The following is a 20081-nucleotide window of genomic DNA, read 5'->3' as shown; positions in this document are numbered from 1 at the left end:
CTTGGAAGGGTTGAAGGGGGAGCAGTTTGGGGCCCGACCAGACTTCTGGCCTGCAAACCCGTGGGGGTCGGGGTGAACCACGCCAACAGCCACGCAGAGGTTGCTGAACTTACACGGTCCTCTGGCTTGGGTAGGGTTAGCATTAAATGTGAGTAATGGTAGAGAAGGCATGCGATGTTTACAGACCGCAATGAGAGGCTAGTGGAAGAGACGATCTCGATCTTCTTACCAAAGCTGTCCGGCCTTTTGGATTCCCTATCTGGGGGTGCATAACGGAACGCGCCATGGGAAGTGGAGGCTTGGAGCACCACGCTCTTGGGGGTCGGGTGTGAGGAGAGGAAAGAGTGGTCGCTCAGTGCAGGGCGAAGGCGGCAGGTATATAATGCTGATCACAGGAGCCACTGTGCTGGGCTTGGACCAGGTGCCCAATAGAACATCTGTCAAGGCCTCGTTGAATGGCAGCAAGACCAGCCAAGACATAGGTCTTGACTGCCACCATAGGAGGCTACACATCAAAGACATCCGCCGACCTACGCACCACCACTGCGAATGAATCCCCCTCCTCCGTAGCCAGGTTAGGGGGTGGGAAGACTGCATGCCAAGCTCTTCTGAGGTGTTCAAACCACTGGCATCACCCAGGTCCTCGTACCAGTCCATTTCTTCAACGGAAATCAAGATTTCTATGGGATCCGGCTGCCCCTCCAAATCCTCATTCAATCCCAACCCCTCAGAATAAGGTACGGCACGAAGCCCAAATGGCTCAGTCGGAGTGGAGTTTGGCAGCAGCGGACACCCAACCAGCTCCATGCGGTCTGGAGTTAGGATGGGGGGCCCGCCAGTGGGTGCACGTGACAGAGGTTCGTGTCGGACACTGCCATCGGGGAAGGTCCAGGTGGTACAACCGCCACAGGACCAGATCCAGGAACGGATCCGAGCAGAGTCCTGGGCATCAGGTCCAGAGCAGAACCCATTGGAGCACTATATTTAGGTCCTGAAGAAGGCAGTGACATTGGTTGGGTAGGCCGAAACATGTAGATCTTATTTTCATCAGATACATGCCGTAAACATTTTTTATACTGCAGTTGCACTGTTTTTAATCCTAACACTAGGAGTGAGCTGTTATAGTTTCTTTCTCTCCTAGTAGTTAGTTTTAACATCAAATACTCCGCACGTTGATTTATTTGCTGCACTGCGCCCATTACTCAACCAGTTTAATGTTTCACATCTTGAGAATTAGTATTCTGTAGAGAAGAATTAAAAACATCCCTGAGCTCCTCCCTCACAGTGAGAGGGTTGTAGCCCTCGGCGGGACTAGGTGTCTCCGCCAAGAGGAGAATCCCAGATGATTAAGCATGCCACCTCAGTGGGTGATGGAATTTCATCCTAATTAAAGGACTTCTCCATTAGTGACAAAAAATCTGTGCTTTTGCAGGTCTGCTCTTTAAGCACGTTAGCCCCGAGGACTCTGTATTGTACAGCTCCTTCCGGTCACTGTGGGGCCCGAAGGCGCACTGGCAGGGTGAGGCCGCCCAAATATGGCACCCATGGCGTTAAAGGTTTTCAACTGGGCGGGGGTTGCTCCCGGGAAAGGGAGGGAAATGCGGAGCCACCCAAGCACCCACTCCGCATAGTGGACCTCGAACATTGAGACTCCTCCATCTGGTCAGGTGACAGATGGGGCGAAGTCAAAGTGTTTGACTTCTTATGCTTTTTGTGGTGCTTCTTCCCAGACCTACATGACAGAGTGAGGAGGAAGACTTGGATCCCCGGAGTAGGTCTCGAACCTTCCTCTCGACAGAGATCAGGGAAATCTGTGGCACCAAACACCGGGCCGCAAGCAGCTGTAGGGACCGCTCCCTCAAAGCGTTCATAGACATGGCCCGGCAGTCCGAGCAAGACTTCGGCTGTGGTCGTGCTTCAGGCACCAAAGACATTAGATGGGGGTAAGTAACTGACATGGCGCGGTGACAGGCAGTGCACAGTTTGAACCCAGAGGTCTCTTTCTGGATATTTCTAAACCAAAAACAAATCGACAAAGTCATAAAAAGTCTCTCACAAAGTGACAGGTGGTAGCCCTCTTCAACAGATAGACGCTGGCTGGGGTGGAAAGAGAAGAAAGTCAGCGTGCCGAGGTGGCGCCTACATAGACGGGGACATCGCGTGACACAGATGCCTACGAAATCACACTGAGTTGAGCGATGCCATCTATCAGCTCACAGGGGAACTGCTATTAAAAATCTTCAGCCGGACGCCTGGCAGTTCTAAGGTAAGGAATCTGCAGCTAGATGTCTATCAAATAAGTGAATAGGCAGACTGTCATGGCCAACATTACTTAGCAAGCAATCTCAAAGGAAACCACCCTCTTGTGGCACATTTATAATGGTATTAAAGGACCCCATTCACCAGGCCATTTACGCAGCACACAAACATTGCATACACCTTTCACAGATGTCCTATCTAGGGGGATGCAAGGGGTTCCAAATATGGAGTATGTATGAAGTTTTGTGATTACAAACTAAAAGCCCCATTAAAATATAATGTTAAAGTGGAAAATGCAACACAAAACAGCTTTGCTAATCTATGTAAAAGAGTTCTGATGCACCTACTCAGTCTTGATCAGTACGAGAACTAATGCATCACAAGCTCTATGGGAAGAAAAAATTCAGACAATACATAATATCCTTTAAAAAACACATTGGGTCCACTACAAATATTGAACAGGAATTTGCTCATTCATACCAATAGATCACAAGCATATTTTGAATGGAGCATCAAAGCAATGTTTTCCTGTTTCCACTCTACTTAAATTACATCCATTGTGAAAACTACTAATACTTTTGAAAAAGAAAAACATATGCACATTTAAATATATTTCCCAATCCCATCATGTTCTTAAGTTACCTGAATGACAAACGTCTTATCTCCGAAACCTGGAGTCATTCCCAAGATACTCATGTAAGATGCTTCGTTGATGAAGTTTTCAATACCATGAAACACCCCACGACCTGTGGCAGAAACACGGCCATGGATACCACCTTGGCTGATGGGTTTTCCAGTTACACAAGCATGGGCATTAATATCCTGCAAGAGAAGCAATCAACTTATTCACACAGCGACACGCACTGTATTTTAATAGGTACTCAGCCAAGACATATAGGTGGTAGAAGCTTTGAGAGCCATAAGTAAAATGATACATACATATCTGGCAGTACCCAACAGCTGGCATAGTGATGCTAGGTGTCTCATGAGATATGCCATACAGGCGTCACAGATACACACGATTGGCATTCCCACTTACGTACCTGGCATTAAGGGACGAACAGACACTAAAAGTGCTAACTGGAAACGTTGCACGCAACAGGTGGCCAGTTTTCTTGCACACTCCAGGGTACTGCAGGTTGGGATTGGGTACTGTGTGGAGCGAGACCCTTTCGGACACCAAATACACCTCTCCCGATTGAGCACACATCTTTTGCAACTAAAATGGCAATAGATTATTCTGCCCTCTCACTACTATGGCAGCCAACCCTTAAACATAGAAGCCTGCTACAGAGGTGGCTTTGCAGAGACTTCTGTTCTGCTATCAAAGCAGTGGTGGCCTACCACATTTAAGGTAAAGTTATTTTTATTCTAGTGTCTAGTTCAACACATACCGTGGACTAACACCCACAGGCTGGCAAAAGGCCTGCCTCATTTAGACATTTTTTGCAGAATCTGGTGCAATCCCTGCAGCACCACACAAAACAGCTCCTGTATCCAGGAAGAGATAAGATTTTTGGGGATGGGGACGGTGGTAGGCACAGCAAAAGCAGGCTTGCCATAGGTTTATCATGTCAGAATGTGGGTGTATTCTCCCAGCGTATGTGGAAGATCTGTGGACTATTTGGGAATGGGATCACCAAGGCAGAGACAAACAAGATAGAACACTTGGAGATTGCAATCTGAGGGGTTGAGCTACATAGGATGGCCTTCTCTAACACCTTTCTCCGAGGCACTTTATTTTCCAGCGAGCTTTAACCTAACAGTGGAGCTGAATCAAGTCAGAAAACCACCATCCCTCATGCTATGAAAGAGGAGCAGTTGCAAGAGGAGGGTGTATGGACAGCTGCCAAATTTGTTGGTTGTTCTGTTATCACAGACCACTAAATTAAGCCCACTGATCAACTTGAACCAATATACCAACCTGAAAACCCAAGAACTTGTAAACGTGGGTGGGGATCATGCAGTTGCTTAGCCAATTTCAGCAAGAGATGCGGTACCAAAAAAAGCCTGATGGCGTTTTTCGGAATGGCAATGCAGTCTTCTACGTGGACAATTGGCATATGCTGAACTAGGGTATATGCATTGTATTATCCATCTAGCCAGATTTTATTTGGATAAGTGTTTCCTACAATTTCGAACGGCAAACCCATTAAAAGGTATTTGTGACAATGTAATAAATAACTTCTTACATGAACCTGCTCTAATGAGCACTCAGAGGCTGACCACTTTAGTAGTATCAAAAGAAGAGAACCGTGAGCATTACTAATTGTGTGCTCACAATTCCATTCTAATACCGCCTTCGTGCATTTGTAGGGGAGCTTAACCATAAATAGGTATGGTGTTATGGTTCATTTCGATGGGAGACATTTGACAGTGTGGTAATTTGGACCTATGCCAAAGAACAGTTAATTACCACGAAGCATTAATCAATGGAGGTAGTTTTCCAAGTCTATTGCTATTATAACGTAGCCTATATTCAGAAGTGGTAGCACAACCAGCAGCACGGTTATTATGAGCCTTGGCATTCTCGCCTTTCATTCGAATGTGCTTAAATCCAAAATATAGATCACAGAAAAAAGATGCCCAACATCCTCTTATCTAGGGTCTGAATGGTCTTCATGGTTGTCAGACTCAATCTGCTGTGAACTCTTGCACTAGCACTTGATGCTCTCTAGTGTTCCTCTAGGTCTAGGAAGAGGAATTTGAATTGCTCTTCAGTTTTTGGTCGTGCAATAAGTGAGCTAGGAGGAGACTGCACAAGTGGAAGACCGTTTCCAAAAAAGTGATAGATATTTTTGGCATACTTCGAGGCAATGGAAGTAAAGACTGGACATAACCATTGAAACATTATGGCAGGCAATGTTAATAGTACTTTGTAATCTAAATATTTCTATGGTGATTGCACAACCTTCAACTGTGAAGCACCTAGTATACAGAAGACCTGACACAGGAGAATATCTACTCTTTACAAAAAGTTGCAACTGGAAATTGATCCAATACAAAGGAAGGACAGAGTGACCTACTTTTTTAAAGACAAAATCAGCCCCAACCCCCTTGAGCTCCTTTTGTATTTTAGACTTACAACCATATGAAATTGCTGTTTATACACAACAGCAAACAAGCTGCTTAGAGGGGAGCTTAATATTGGAAATAAACAAATCTATTCAAGTTGATTTGGAGCGGGGGCTACGAAAAGACTTTCCCACAGTCCATGCAATTAATTTTCGAAATAGCTGAGAGAACAGGAAACTGCACAGTCGACTATGCCAAGTACTGCAATAGAAAGTGTTCCTACAGACAATAGTTACAAAGCAGCCCGATAGGCAATCTGCCATCTTGTGCTAAAATGTCTGCCAAGGAGCTGATTCAGCATCTGAGTGAGCGGAAAGCTTGGCACACATACTGGTATATTTGCCTTTTAAATTGCCCAAATAAAAGAATTATAATAAGTTGCATCTAAGTCAAATTCAAATGCCAGAAAAGTGCAATATGTTCAATAATATTAGATCATGCTTCATTTCATACATAAGGCGGCATTAAGTAAAGTGAAAGGATTTCGAATACAATAAAAATACTTCTGGTTTGCTGAACTAAGTAACTGAAGAGGTAGAAAATAAAACATTTTAACCACCAAGAGGAGACTATTATGCATGGTGCCTGGATTCCATGCTCAGTGCAAGTTGGTACATCTCCCTTGCCAGCAGCGGAGATGCAAATGGAATGAATGGTGGGGACGGGACAGAAAAAAAGTCTGGGTGGCCTGCTGGAAGTAGAATGTAAAGTTACTCGATTGAAGGGCCCTGAGCTTTGCCATGTCGATAAAAACAGGTTGTGGGAGAAATCTTTGCAGGCTAAGGGACAGCAGGACAGAATAAGTGCCCTAGCATCAGGGAGGCAGGACAGATTACGACAAGCCTTGAACTAGCTGGGTGCAGGTTGAATGTTCAATAAAACATCCCACAGGACCCCCACAGCCAGAATTCTGGCAAGATCAAGGTGGGGAATAGCACCTCTCCTCCAGGACAGACTGGGGTGCCAGCGTCCAGCGACAGTGAAATGTTGCCAGTTAGAACCAGTTCTCAGAGCAGATAAATAGAAAAGGTGACACCTGCCTTGACTACAGTCTGCATAAACAGACACTTGCTAGAGGGGAGAGCAGAGTTAATTGCAAGTGTATGTGTGTGGGGTGTAGAGAGGCAGACAGAGCAAGTCGGAATGAAAGTTAACTTGAGCAGACATAAAAGCAGTGCTTTTGAAAAGTTCACATCAGATAAGAGCACAGCTAAGTAGAAAAACACCTCTTTCCCATAGCTCTGCCATGCTGGTGTCCTCGCAGAGGTTTTAGAGTTAGTTTGCCCCCACCACTTCGCTCACTCAGGTATATTTTTGCAGGTGGAGGCACCATCCCTGCTCGGACTTCCTTTCCTTCTCCAACTCTTCTTTCGCTCACTTGGCCTTATTTGATTTCTGCAACAGCCTTACCTGCGCCTGCTAAATCCACCGGAGCTTTCCTGCCTAGGGGGTTGTGACGGGGGCGCGAGGACGCACTGTGCTGCCCTCCCTGGTCTCCCCCGTCGCATCTGCCTTTCACAACCCGTGCGCGGCCGCTGAGAGGGGGCGGGGGACCACATCTCCCAGGGCTCCCTGCTGACTCCTCCCACGCAGTGATTCCGCACCAGGCGGCGCACAAAAGGACGCCGGAGTTCCCGCATCACGGGCGCCGCCGGGCTAAGACCAGGCCAAGGGCGGGCCCGTCTGAGACTGCCGAGGCTGGGCTGGGCCATACCCCTTGATTCCATTTCAAATCCGGTCCTAAGGCATAGCTTTAAAGACTGTTGGGTGGTACCCTGCGGGTAAGGTCTAACTGAACTTGTAACCTTTAAGACATATGGACTATATGAAATCTTAAAAGACACAACTATTTGGACTAACGCTAGTTCTCTTCCTGCGGTTACATGATCATAAAGGTCAGACTAAGTTGTCCGTAAAAAGTAAGATTATGTCTAAACAGAAAGGGAACAAAAATCTAATTGATCGCACTGGCACCACAATTGATACCTACTTTGTTAAAGCAGTAAACGTGCTAAATGATAAAATAGTCCAAGCAGAGCTGAGACTTTCACTGGGTGTAGGTAGTTTGCCTGGGATACCCCCTTCTCCCCTGCCGGAACCCCAACGAGATGGCATAGAGCCCATCACTCGAGATCCCCCCTTCCCCTGAGATTATAGAATATATACCAGACACAGGGCGAGACACAGTTTAGCCAACAGTAATTCCACAGCACCCCGGGCTACAAGGGCATGTAGAAAGATACCAACTAAGCGGGGCATAAATGGTAAGGGACCCAAAACCACCTTTATGCCCAGTACAGTAGAACTAGTAGGTAACAATGGCAAAGGGATCTTGAATGATATACAACTCGATCAAATATTACGTATACTGGTTGCCAAAATTGAAAGCATATTTCAACCACTCAACGAAAAAATGGATAACTTGAGCAGAGAGGTTACCAGACTGGGTGGTGAAATATCGATTCAAAATGGACTAACAATAGCATGCCAGGAATCTAATGGGGTTGGTTTTAACGTAGCCAGTAACGAAAATATTTGCCAGTGGCTGTAGGAGCAAGTAAGGGGGGTAATGTAACCTTAGCGACTCGATGTAAGCAAGAGGCAGATAACCCAAGTACCGAGATAGACACTGATGAAAGTGGGGGGGATACTTTAAGACGTCATCTTATTCAAGATCAGGCTGTTATTGGGAATACCAAAGGGATATCAATTGTCAGCTGGAATGTAGCTGGGTTGGCTTCTAAAGGGGGAACGTTGGGGTGGTTGGATTGTATTAAATCACACGATATCCTGTGTATCAAAGAAACCTGGTGTACAAAAGAAATTAGTTATGACGGGTTCGCCTCGTATAACTTAGATGCGCAGAGTTTGTTGCATGGTAGAGCAAAGGGTGGCTTGCTGATTTTAGTCTCCTTAAATTTAACACTGACTGTGGTCAGACATCTGAATATTGGGACTCATTCCCAGATTTTTTTGTTACATGAGAAAGAAGGCCATGATGTCTTTTTAATTAACTATTACAATAACATATTCGACAACACGCGGCATAAAGTTATTGATGAACTAGAAAATGTTAGAGAAGCTGCTAGCAGAGGAGAACACTATTTTTGGAGAACACTATTTTTGATTTTATATGGGTGGGTGATTTTAATATCCCTATCTGTTCTATGTCAACATCCCGGGTGTGTGGGGTTCAAAGTAACTCAGGTGACGATGCCCCCCCACTTCCCGCACAGTATTTATGGTGAGTCGATAAATAAAATCATGTCAACTTATGATCTATAGCTTATGCAGACTGCCAAAGATGACTGCGGCCAAATGATTCCCACCTATACTGGTAGGAATACCAATTCCTCTATAGATCAGGTCATGGTCTCTACAAATATTGAGCAACTCTGTATGACTCAGAGGATTGAAGAGTCTACATTAAGTGACCATAACTGTATCATATTAGATACTGACATCTGGGAATGTAGGGCTATGCGGATCTCAAGAACTATAGATAACATCGAGCCACATAGACCGAGTGGTATTAGACTGAGATGGAAAGGGGAGAATTCTGAGACAGTTATGAGAAGGATTATATCAGTATCCGTGGAGGAAATAAATGACATCCTGACCATAGAAAGCGACTCAGAATCTATTTTAGGGAATTTTTCTTAGTATTAATAAATCCCTAGATACCATTTTCACTGGGTCTGGCAAAGGGAAAAGCGCCCCAAAAAAAGGGATGGTTTGATAGTGCCTGCACAACCTTACTATCCCAATTAAAGGCCTTAGTCTCTGGACCCAGGGATCAGAAGAAGGTTATACAACTAAGACCTGAATATAAATTAGCCCTCATTAAAAGGAAAGGGAGTTGCAACAAGAAGCATGGGACAATTTAGTACAGGCAGCTGAGACTTCTAACTGCTGCCTGTTTTGGGCAACAGTTAATTCTCCCTTCCTTAGGGACGATAAGACCCCACAACTTACGTCCCATGTCAACAGTGAGGCTTGGGTAACTCACTTGTTGGCTATTTTTAAAGCCACCGGCCCATATAATGAAAACACTAAGCCATGGCCTATTGTCCCACTTAATTTCACCTTAGCCGAGGTAGAACAGGGAATCAGGGCCAGTAAGGGGGGGGGAGCTCAGGAGCCCAATGGGGTCCCTATTGATGCTTATAAGGCTCTCCCGCTGTTATGGGGTCCCGTTCTTACTATTGTTTTTAATGCAGCAGTAAATATAATCCCATCATCATGGGGGGAATCCATTATCTCATAAAAAGGAGGGGATAAGTCAGACGTAAAGAAATATCGCCCTATAAGCCCACTTGACTCCGGTGAAAATCATGAGCATAGTATTTTGGTCAGGTTGGAAGAATGGGCTGAAGATAAGGGGATCCTGGCAGCTTCACAGTACAGCTTTAGGAAAGGGCGTGGTACATTAGACCAATGTTAAAATCTGGATCTGTTAAATCGGCAAATATACCCAGGCCAAACATGGCTCCCTCTATCTCTCCTTCGCAGATATAAGCAGCGCTTTCGATCTGGTGGACCAGCCCACCCTATGGACAACATTATTAGAACTTGGGGCACCAGAGGAAATAATTTTCTTTTTAGCTCAAAAGTATGAAAAATTACAAACTTGTGTCCGCTAGGGGGTGAGCGGGGAGTGTACTCCTAATTTTAAAGTAAAGTGTGGAATAAGACAAGGCTGCGTCCTCGCCCCCCTGCTTTTTACTCTTTATTAACGCAGTGATTGTAATTTTAAAGACAGTCAGAGCGGATGCGCCCAGGTTAAAGGGTTAGATGTCCCGGTACTGCTTTATGCGGACGATGCAGTGTTATTGTCCAGGACTCCTATCGGCCTCCAGAGTCTGATGGATCGGTTTTCTGTTTTTATTAAGGATGAGAAATTGATTAGTAAGAACAAAACCCATACGATGATCTGTTGGGTAAGGCCGAAAAAAACCTATGTATTTTTTATAGATAGAGTGAAAGTGCAACAAGTGGAAACATTCTGTTATTTAGGTGTCACCTTTTCGAGGGATAGAAGCTGGTCACAGGAATTTATAAAAATGCACAGGGGAAGATGGCCAAAAGCGCTTATGGTGTATTTAAATTCGCCTCAAAAATCGGTGATAGACGTATTGGTGATATGACGCAGATCTATCGGGCAAGGTGTGTCTAGATTGCATTATATGGGGCAGGGGTTTGGGGATACCTTAATGCAGGCTGCTTACAAACGGAGGAAACTACTTTCCTCAAAAAGCTCCTTTGCCTACCTACCTCTGCCCCAACCGACTTAATCCACAGAGAAGTTGGGGCCGATCATATATCAGATCTAATATCTTTGCGGCCCTTAATGATCTGGCGTTCCATCTGGCTAAAGGAAGAGACAGCTTTTAACCAACTTGTAATTAACGACTGTCTTGACCTGGATAATTATTCAAGGATTCCTTGGTTAAAGTATATTATAGATAGTTTCCAGGTAATCTAAGGTCTTAACATAATAGCCGATCCTTGTGCTGCAGGGGATATCTCAAAGATCGAGATGAAAAGTAAATTTCTGTTGTATAGATCACAAAGGCGTTCGATTACCAATGGTCATTTGTCCACACTTAAGTTTTATAATAAATATATAGACTGAAGGTTTCCAGCCACACTTGAGTCAGGTGACTAGACCAACCCATAGATTTGTCCTCACTAGACGGGCTCGGACTGGTCCATCACCTGGTGGCTTTTCCGCATCTCAAAAAGCACCCGGTTGGTCCTTGCCCGTGTGATAGACAATACAAACAAGGCACATTGCTGTATACATATTGTCAGGAGCGCAGAGATTCTGGAGAAGTCATCCCGAAGCAAGGACCTCTTTGGCGAGGTGAACGGAATACAGATAACCAAGAAAAAGTCACAGTATGCTCAAGCACACGCCTTACACTTTTACAGGAACACTTGTCTGTAAGCCCCATCCTTTTCATACTGGGGAGCGTGTTTTTGACTGAGAACGTCACTAGGTAGAAAGAAAGTCAAAAACAAGCCCCCCAATCCGAAAAAGACGGGGGCTTAGATCGAAAAGAGAACTTCACTGAGACCTATTCTCCAATGTCTGGCCACCATTTAGGAGGCCCGCCAATGGATAAGAGGGGAGGGGCTTAACCTTGCTACTCAGTCATTAAATCTCACCAGCGAGACTGCGCATGTGTACAGCCTACGCTAGCCGAGACCTAAAAAGGACAAAGTGAAGAAAGAACATTAATTCAATGTGGTCTGGACCTGCTTACTGGCATTTGAGCTACGTTTTTAGTAATATTCACCAGTAAGGAATCAAATACAAGAAAGAGGAATCTGAGATCTAACATGCAAGAAAGGAGAAAAATGACTTTTCTGGTCTAAAACTGGTCCCTGGTCTAAGCCTGGAGGCAAGCAAGCACATATACTAGCAAGTTAGTGGGAAGATATAGGTCATCGATGGAGTTTAAGTCTTTGAGAGCAGTCAATTTAAAAAGAATGGCCTTCCTATCCCAGTGGCTGGCCTACCTTACTCCGAAAGCACTCCAGAAAACGTACACGGATGCCAAAAATAGGTGCTTTCAATGCAAGAGGAAGGAGAAGGGGGCTGACTCCATATTTTTTTTTACATGTCCTAGGTTGGGGTCTTTTTGGGAGGCAATCTTCTTAGCCCTAAGTCAGGCATTTGAAAAGAGTGTAGTGCCGGAGGGAAGGTTGCCCTGTTCGGAATTTGTAAAGATAGAACAATTTTAACCTAAGCCGAATCAACTTTCATCTCCATTACTTCCGTAGTAGCCTGCACTTTGATTCTCCAAAATTGGAAGTCTAGGGATGTACCCACTTATGATAAATGGTTAAAAAAAAAAATGAAGGGCGCAGGCTTTTGAAGAAGCCTACACAAGACAGGTGGGTGCTTCCAGGAAATTCAACAAGAATTTGAATTTAAGTAATTCGGGAAATCCGGTAGAGGGATAGTACTACCTGAAATTTTAAGTCTAGCTGGCGTTCTATTATTCTTGTATTTTTAGAATATTTGGAGGAATGAGAAATGTGCTGTAAGGCACTTTAATATCGCAACTTAGCATCTTTGCACTAGCACTTGCACATTTTTCTCTGTTATATAATCTTCTACCATTCTGTGTTAGATATGTGTGATAGCTGTAGTTAAAAAAAAAAAAGTCTTCCTGCGTCCATTTTGTCATCGGTTTTAACTTTGAAAGATGAAGTTATCGTCTGTGTCGATTAGTGTTAATGTTTGCTCATATGTTACTTAATGTTCTTGATGCCATGCTCAAAAAAAATTAATTACAAATTTTTTTTTAGTGCACCCGCATTTTCTCAAGACTAGACATGGGATAAGACACGAAGAATAATGGAGCACATTAGTTTGCCTTTTCTTTGTACTGCTCAAGTCCTTTGGCACCCAATGGAAAAAAAAGTGACTGTCTAGATTTCCTAATTAAAGGGGAGCAAAGAGGAGGAAGGTGGGAGGAGGCTTTTATGTCCTTTTCCTGGCATCAAAACCGAACCCATGAGAGGAGAACAATAAAGGGATCTCAATGAGCTATTGGAAGTCTGTCCTACCCCCCTGCTTGTGTCCCAGATTATATAAACTTTTCTAGGAAAAAAAAAAAAAAAAAAAAGGAAGGATTGTTCACTTATTCAAAATGTTCAGTACCGAAACCATTGAGATGGTATAATAGAAAGTCTTGGCAAAGCACAGGCTGTGTAGAGAGACATTTTAATGGGCTTTCAAGATGCCAGTTTTAATCTGGCTTAAAGGAGGAAAAGAAGAACAGATATGTTAATTACCTAGATCAAAATGCAATCAGAAGTCTAAAGCGAAAGTATCATTTTAAAAACGTACTCGGAGCCTGCCATGTGTCACAAGATCTATCTAGTTCTTACATGCACAGCATATTCAAATTAAGGATGTCTGCGAGGTGGTTGTAATTGAGGAAGAGCAGTGTAGGAAAATAGGACCTGCTTCTTATGGTTACCCCCACTTTTTGCTTGATGTTGCACTGTTTTGGACTAGTCGGACAGGGATCCTCCTAATCAGGAACCCAATCTATCTGCTTTCACCTTTAAATTGTCATGCATGTACTTTGGTACACTTCAGATTGGATACAGGGGTACCCTTATAAGCCCCTAGTATATGATACCCATGTACCCCAGGGAATAGGTACCCAAGAGGCCAAAGCATGCATTATGCCACCCATGAGAGGCCATGCAAAATAGAACTACAGGTTTGCTACTGCAACCTGTGTAAGCTGGTGCTTGCACCACTTACTTAAGATATAGGTTCACTATATCTATAGGTCACTCCACTTAGAACTTATAAGTTACCCCTATAGTAGGCCTTAACAATCCTGAAGGCAAGGTGCAGAGTTTTAACACCTTGGCTGCTAGGTGTTTTCCCCCCCTGTGCTGGAAATTGCTCTTAGTATGTATTCATGACGAGCTCAGCTAGTCATCAGCACAGCTCAACTGTGCATCATGACGAGCTGAGCTCGTCATCAGCATCGAAAGGGTTAAGTAAGAGGGTGCCCATGCATGAGCAGAGCCTCTCCGCAGACCTTCGGAGACCATTCTCCCAGGTTGTCTGACTCAACAGACATAGACCTACTGTGTTTGGTATCAAATACGTTGGAATCATACCTTCATACCAGTAAGAGGTGTGGGAGGTATGTTTCTACCCTTCTGAAGCAAGCTTCATTGGGTCATAGGTCCATTCGGTGCCAGCCTTCTTGACCCGGACAGCACAAAATGAATGCTGCCGACCAGTGACATTTCTGCCCTCCTGCTGCTGAGCCAAGCTCGAGCAGAGGAAGGCAGCACAATAGGCATCCTGTCACAGGGAGGTGTGACCACCTCCCAGACAGGATTTAGTGTATTTCGGGCTGGGTGGGTGCACTCAAGAGTGCCTGTAAGTCTGCACCTGGGGCACATTTGGTGCCCCTGTGCATAATCCAGCTCAAACCAGTTCTGGGAGCCATTGGCTCCTGCTCTGGTACAAAACTGGACAAAGGACATGGAAGTAACCTTCCCTCTGCCCTGCCCCTTCCCTAGGAGGGTCCCCTGAATCTGTCCAACCGTCTTCTGTGGGTACAAAAGGGCTTACCTGGCTGTAAGACTTTAGATTTTACGTGAACAAGATTCTACAAGAAGAAACCACGGACCTTCAACCGTCTGGACTTCGACTGGGCCAGACTTGGTCTGCCTCTCCTTCCAAAGCTTTGTCTGTGCCCTTGCTCCAGACAGGATCCGTGCAGCACCTGTGGTGCTGCAAGGACAACTGAAGTCTCCCTTGGGAGAAGGAGTCCCCTCCCCTGCATTCGCAGACACCTCAATGCAACTGACCGGTCTGCTGCTCATGAGCTCCTGTGGACTCCGAAGATTTCAGCAACACAGGAGGTGGGTTATGAAGGTCCCAGAGGTTGATCTGCCCTCAGCAAGTTTGAGGCCAGTATCCCTCGTGGGGACTGCATAACCCGAACCCCTGTGCACAGTGTCTATTTGCAAGTCCATATGCTTGTTGGAGATTCCAGAGCTTGTGCATTGGAATCTGTGTAGTGCTGACCCAGAGCAGTATTGGTACCAAAGAACTCCGGCCTCCTTTCACGGAGTGCTCCATGGGCTGGTACTTTGTGATCTTGCTAGAAGTCCGCTGGCGACTCCAGGTTATTCGGCCTGTGGGTCCTCCTGAGGTTCATCTTTATTTTGTTGGGCTTTTCTGGTTGCTCCAGACGTGCCCCGGCTCCCCATTGCTTGGAGAGTCCCCTGGACCTTGCTGGTCGACACCGCAACCTGCATGATCCTCCTGCGTGGGTGGCTTTTGCCAAGGCTTGTTGGTGCTCCAGCCAGACACCGACCCTTCAGCACTCAACATCCTTCGTGGGACAGCTCGCATCTGGCTCCGGGTCGTCTCCTGGTCCTCGTGGCTGCAGAGTTAAGCATCTCTTCTTCGCACCAGAAATCGGTGGGCATTAGTCTATAGGGCCCCTTGTCACTGAAGTGACCCAGATTCTGTCACCTCCGCTTTCACATTCCTTCCTTCCAGAATCCAGGCTTGGATACCACCGGACCCTTTTCAGCTTCATGGCAGCAGTATTTCTTCACAGCCCTGAACTGAGAACGACAGCAGTTTCCAACACCATTCCAGACCTATGCACCCAGCTCCTCTGGGATAGGCAACTCTGGTACTATGGTATCCACAGGTGTGTGGCTCTCCAACCTCTTAAGTTCCAAAGGGTTTGCTCAAAGTCCTTACAGAAGGGTCCTTTAACTAAAAAATTGCAACCGTGACTTCCCCCATAGAATTGTAAGGAGCCCGCAGTCGTGTTAGCACACTGCACCAGTCCTCCGTGAGGTGCCTACCTAGTCACCTTGGGTGGTTCCTTGGGGTCCCAGTGATTCTACGTGCTCCAAACCTTGTCTTGACCAGAGTAGTGGTTGTTATACCACTAGATCTGAAAGAGACACGTTCGTAATAGATTCCTTACCTTAGAATATCCCCAGGCGTCCGACTGGATCCAGAAATTTTTGCGCGTCGGTAGGCGTCGTCTGTGGCTCCGCGTCGGTCGTGGCCGCCGCGATGACGTCGGAGTACTTAGACGCCGCCTCTGCGTGCTGACGTCAGTTCTTTTTTCCGCGCCAGCAAGCGCAGATCTGGAAAAAGCAGAACTTCTAGTCACTTTTTGATCATCTTTTCGAAGTCGAACGACTCCGATCGGTGCCATAGGGATGCCTGGATTTAAGCACTGCGAGGATTGAGACCGCACGAGGTTGGTCACGGATCCTCACAGTCTGTCTCCTCGGTCTCGGCGTCGACCACGACGACAAGGCCTGCACAGACTGCCGGGCCCTGTCTTCGAAAGCCAGGGGGGAGCGTTCCCGCAGGAGACTCGAACTCCGGCAGTCGGCCCCGTGCCGCGAGAGGTCCCGGTCCCACGGGAGGTCGAGGGACAGGTCGCAGGGTCGGAGCCACCACAGCTCCGCGAGTCGGCACCACTCCTCCGGGTTGAAGTCGTCGTCAGGTAAGAAACACAAGAAGTCGAATAGGCGTCATCGCTCTTCTGACTCCCCGACACGGCTGGGGGGTTAGGGTGACACCGCCCACGCGGCTCCGCCGGAGTCGCGGGCGTCAAGGCCTGCTCCACGCCCTCTGATCCCTGAGCAGGACGCGATGGCGGGGGAGATAGAGTGCTTCCTCATTGCCATGAGGAACCTCTTCCCTGACAGGTTCACGCAGCGCCTTCGGGCCGAGCGGACCAGTCTGGGGCCCCTAGCGGGTCTGGAGCTTCAGCCCAGACGAGTGCTTCGGCCCGGCGCCGCAGGGCTCCACGGTACAGACGCTGCAGGACACAAATGGACCCGCATCGGGATCCGGGTCGTCGCCGGTGGACCTTACGACCCCCCCTCGCTCCGGTTCCGGCGTCGGAACGGTGCCGCTTGGAGAGTTTAACTTCTATGAACCGGCCTTATCGTTTGAGGACCCAGACTATCAGGGGATGGGTGACTAGGAGTATTGGGAGGGGTCTGAGGACCCTCTGATCAGGGAGTGTCAGTCTCAAGAGGACTGGACAGGTGGACTTGGGGATGCCAGTGGTCTGGACACCTCACCAGACACTGGTTTTGTCTCACCTCCTACAGTGGCTTTGGAGGAGGGGACAACCTACAGTGTGGTGTTGATGAGGGCTGCCAAGGCCTTGGGCCTTGAGCTCCCCGTTGCGGCAGTGAGGACTAACCTCCTCACTGAGGTCCTTAAACCGCAGTCATGCCCCACAGAGCCTCTGCTGCAGTTTAATGAGGCCTTGACCGACGTGCTTTTGGGCACTTGGTCCAGGCCCGCTACAGGTTTGCCTGTAGATAGGAACGTGGCCAGGCGCTACCGCCCGGCCCTGGGCAACTCAGTTTTCCTGTCCACCCACCCCACCCCACCCCCGAGAGCCTGGTCAGACCGCCGGCTCCACCGGACTGGGAATCCAAGAGGTACGAGCAGTACGGTAAAAAGGTCTTCTCCTCCCTTAGTCTAGGACTGCGGTCTTCCAACACAGCTTGCCTCTTGGGCCGCTACACACACTCTCTGTGGGATACGGTTGAGGAACTTCTGCCAGAGTGTCCGTTGGAGGTACGGGCAAACTCAGCCAAGCCCTTGTGGAGGGCAGGGATGTAGCCAAATATTCTATCCGGTGTGGGCTGGATACCACCGACTCATTAGGTAGAGCAATGACAACGACGGTCGTGATAAGACGCCACGCCTGGTTGAGGTCCGCCAACTTTTCGGCCGATGTCCAAAACACACTGATGGACATGCCGTTTGATGGCCGTCGCCTTTTTGGCGACAAGGCAGACCATGCTCTTGAGCGCTTTAAGGACTCCAGGGCTACAGCCAAGTCCTTGGGCCTCGGCCACGCGCCAGCAAACAGGTGCCTTTCGCGGCCAAGGAAAGGGCATCCCCACACGTGCCTCCAGTCACACGCCGTAGACTAACATCCAGCGCGGTGGAAATCGCCGTGGAGGCTGTCGGGGACCAACGCCGAGGCCAGTCCAAACCCTCCCCCGCAGCATCCGCCTCTAAACCCTCCTCGTCTGCTTTTGACAGGTGGGTGCTGCAGATCGTCCGAAGGGGCTACCCCCTCCCCTTTGAGAGGACTCCTCAAGCCATGCCACTACAACACCACCGCGTATCGGGGGATCGTTGCGGCTTCTACAGGAGGAAGTTATGGCCCTCTTGGCCAAGGGGGCCATCAAGCGCGTTCCTGGGCCAGAAGTAGGACATGGTTGCTACTCCCACTACTTTCTGGTTCCCAAGAAGGGCAAAGGGGGCCTACGCCCTATCTTGGACCTACGGAACGTCAACGGCTTCCTCCGGAAGGAGAAGTTCAAAATGCTGACTCTGACTCAGGTCTTAGCTGCCCTGGACCCAGGAGACTGGATGGTAGCGTTGGACTTGCAGGACGCTTATTTCCACATCTCCGTCCTGCCGGCCCACCGGCGCTACCTGCGGTTCACGGTAGGCCACGAGCACTTTGTTTACAGTGCTCCCCTTCGGCCTTACAAGCGCCCCACGGGTGTTGACGAAAGTGATGGCGGTGGTCGCAGCTCATCTGCCCAGGTTAGGGGTTTCAGTCTTCCCCTACCTAGACGACTGGTTGTTGAAGGCGGGCTCACCCCAGACAGTCGTCAGCCACCTCAAGACTACGGCAGACCTCTTGCACCAGCTGGGGTTCTCCATCAATGTGCCGTAGTCGCACCTGTGCCCCTCTCAGAAGCTCCTTTTCATTGGAGCGGTTCTCGACTCGGCGCAGTTTTGGGTTTACCCACCCGAACAGCGGGTTCGGGATATACATGTTCTGATTCCAATCTTTCAGCCTTTATCCAGAGTTTCGGTCAGGTTGACGGTGCGGCTTCTGGGGCGGATGGCTTCCTGCATCCTTCTGGTGCATCACGCCAGGTGGTGGATGCGGGCTCTGCAGTGGGACCTGAAGTTTCAGTGGGCCCAGCATCAGGGCAACCAGTCCGACCAGGTCCTGATCTCGGAGGGCACTGTGAGACAGCTGCAGTGGTGGCTCACGGACCGCGATTGGGTCAGCGGCAGATCCCTCTCCCTTCCCCAATCGGAGCACGTAGTTGTGACGGACGCGTCTCCCCAGGGCTGGGGAGGCCACATGGGAGAGGCGGAAATCAGATGCCTCTGGTCTCCGGCGGAGTCCCGGCTCCATATCAACCTTTTGGAGCTGCGGGCGATTCGTCTAGCACTGAAGGCATTCCTCCCCTCTGTCCGGGGGAGTGTAGTGCACGTGTTCACGGACAACACCACCGCCATGTGGTACTGCAACAAACAGGGCGGGGTGGGGTCGTGGACCCTCTGCCAGGAGGCTCTCCGCCTCTGGCAATGGCTGGAACATCAGGGTGTAACCCTGGTGGTTCAACACCTGGCAGGTTCTCTGAACGCCAGGGCGGACGAACTCAGCCGCCGGTGCATGATGGATCACGAATGGTGTCTGAACTCTGACGTGGCGCAAGGTCTTTCTGCAGTGGGGAGAGCCTTGGTTAGATCTAGTCGCCACCGAAGAGAAGCGCAATGTCATCAGTTCTGCCTGTTGGAATTTCCAAGGCGGCCCTCGCTCGGAGACGCTTTTTGTCGCGAGTGGCGTTGCGGTCTGTTGTACGCCTTTCCGCCTATACCACTTCTGCCCAGAGTGCTGAAGAAGATCAGGCGCGACCGGGCACAAGTCATCCTAGTGGCTCCGGACTGGGCACGAAGGTACTGGTATCCCGAGCTACTCAGTATGTCAGTCGATCCCCCGGTTCGTCTGCCTCTTCAGTAGGACCTTTGCAGCAGGGGACGGTCCTCCACCCAAACCGGTCAAGTCTCCACCTCCATGCTTGGAGATTGAGCGGCGACAGTTGAGGCCATTTGACTTGCCTCCTGAAGTCTGTAACATCATTCTGGCAGCCAGGCGTCCCTCCACTAAGTCAGTATACGCCTGCAGGTGGAACATATTTGTGGCATGGTGCACAGCAAAGGCTGTGGATCCTGTTTTAGTCCCTCTTTCTGAGGTTCTTCTCTTCCTTCTCTTGCCCAGCAGGGCTCTGCTCTGGGCACTATCAAGGGCTACCTTTCTGCTCTTTCAGCCTTTTTGAGGCTGCCTGATCAACCTTCTTTGTTCAAGTCCCCTATTTTTAATCGATTCTTGAAGGGCATCACACATACGTACCCTCCTGTTCCCTTTGTGATGCCT

General features: G+C 48.3%; 1 protein-coding gene across 1 annotated transcript in view; it reads right to left on the bottom strand.

The window, feature by feature from the left end:
• The window catches only part of GLUD1 (glutamate dehydrogenase 1), a 226940-nt gene that overhangs the window by 99412 nt on the left and 107447 nt on the right, over positions 1-20081 (bottom strand). The window contains exon 6 of the mRNA XM_086922016.1: positions 2902-3081. Coding sequence (XP_086778142.1) covers positions 2902-3081 — 180 coding nt within the window. The remainder of the gene's footprint in view (positions 1-2901; positions 3082-20081) is intronic.

The sequence above is a fragment of the Lissotriton vulgaris genome, chromosome 5, assembly GCF_964263255.1.
Source record: "Lissotriton vulgaris chromosome 5, aLisVul1.2, whole genome shotgun sequence".
Lineage (NCBI taxonomy): Eukaryota > Metazoa > Chordata > Amphibia > Caudata > Salamandridae > Lissotriton > Lissotriton vulgaris.
The sequence above is the reverse complement of the archived record's forward strand: the minus strand, read 5'-3'. Positions and strand labels throughout refer to the sequence as shown.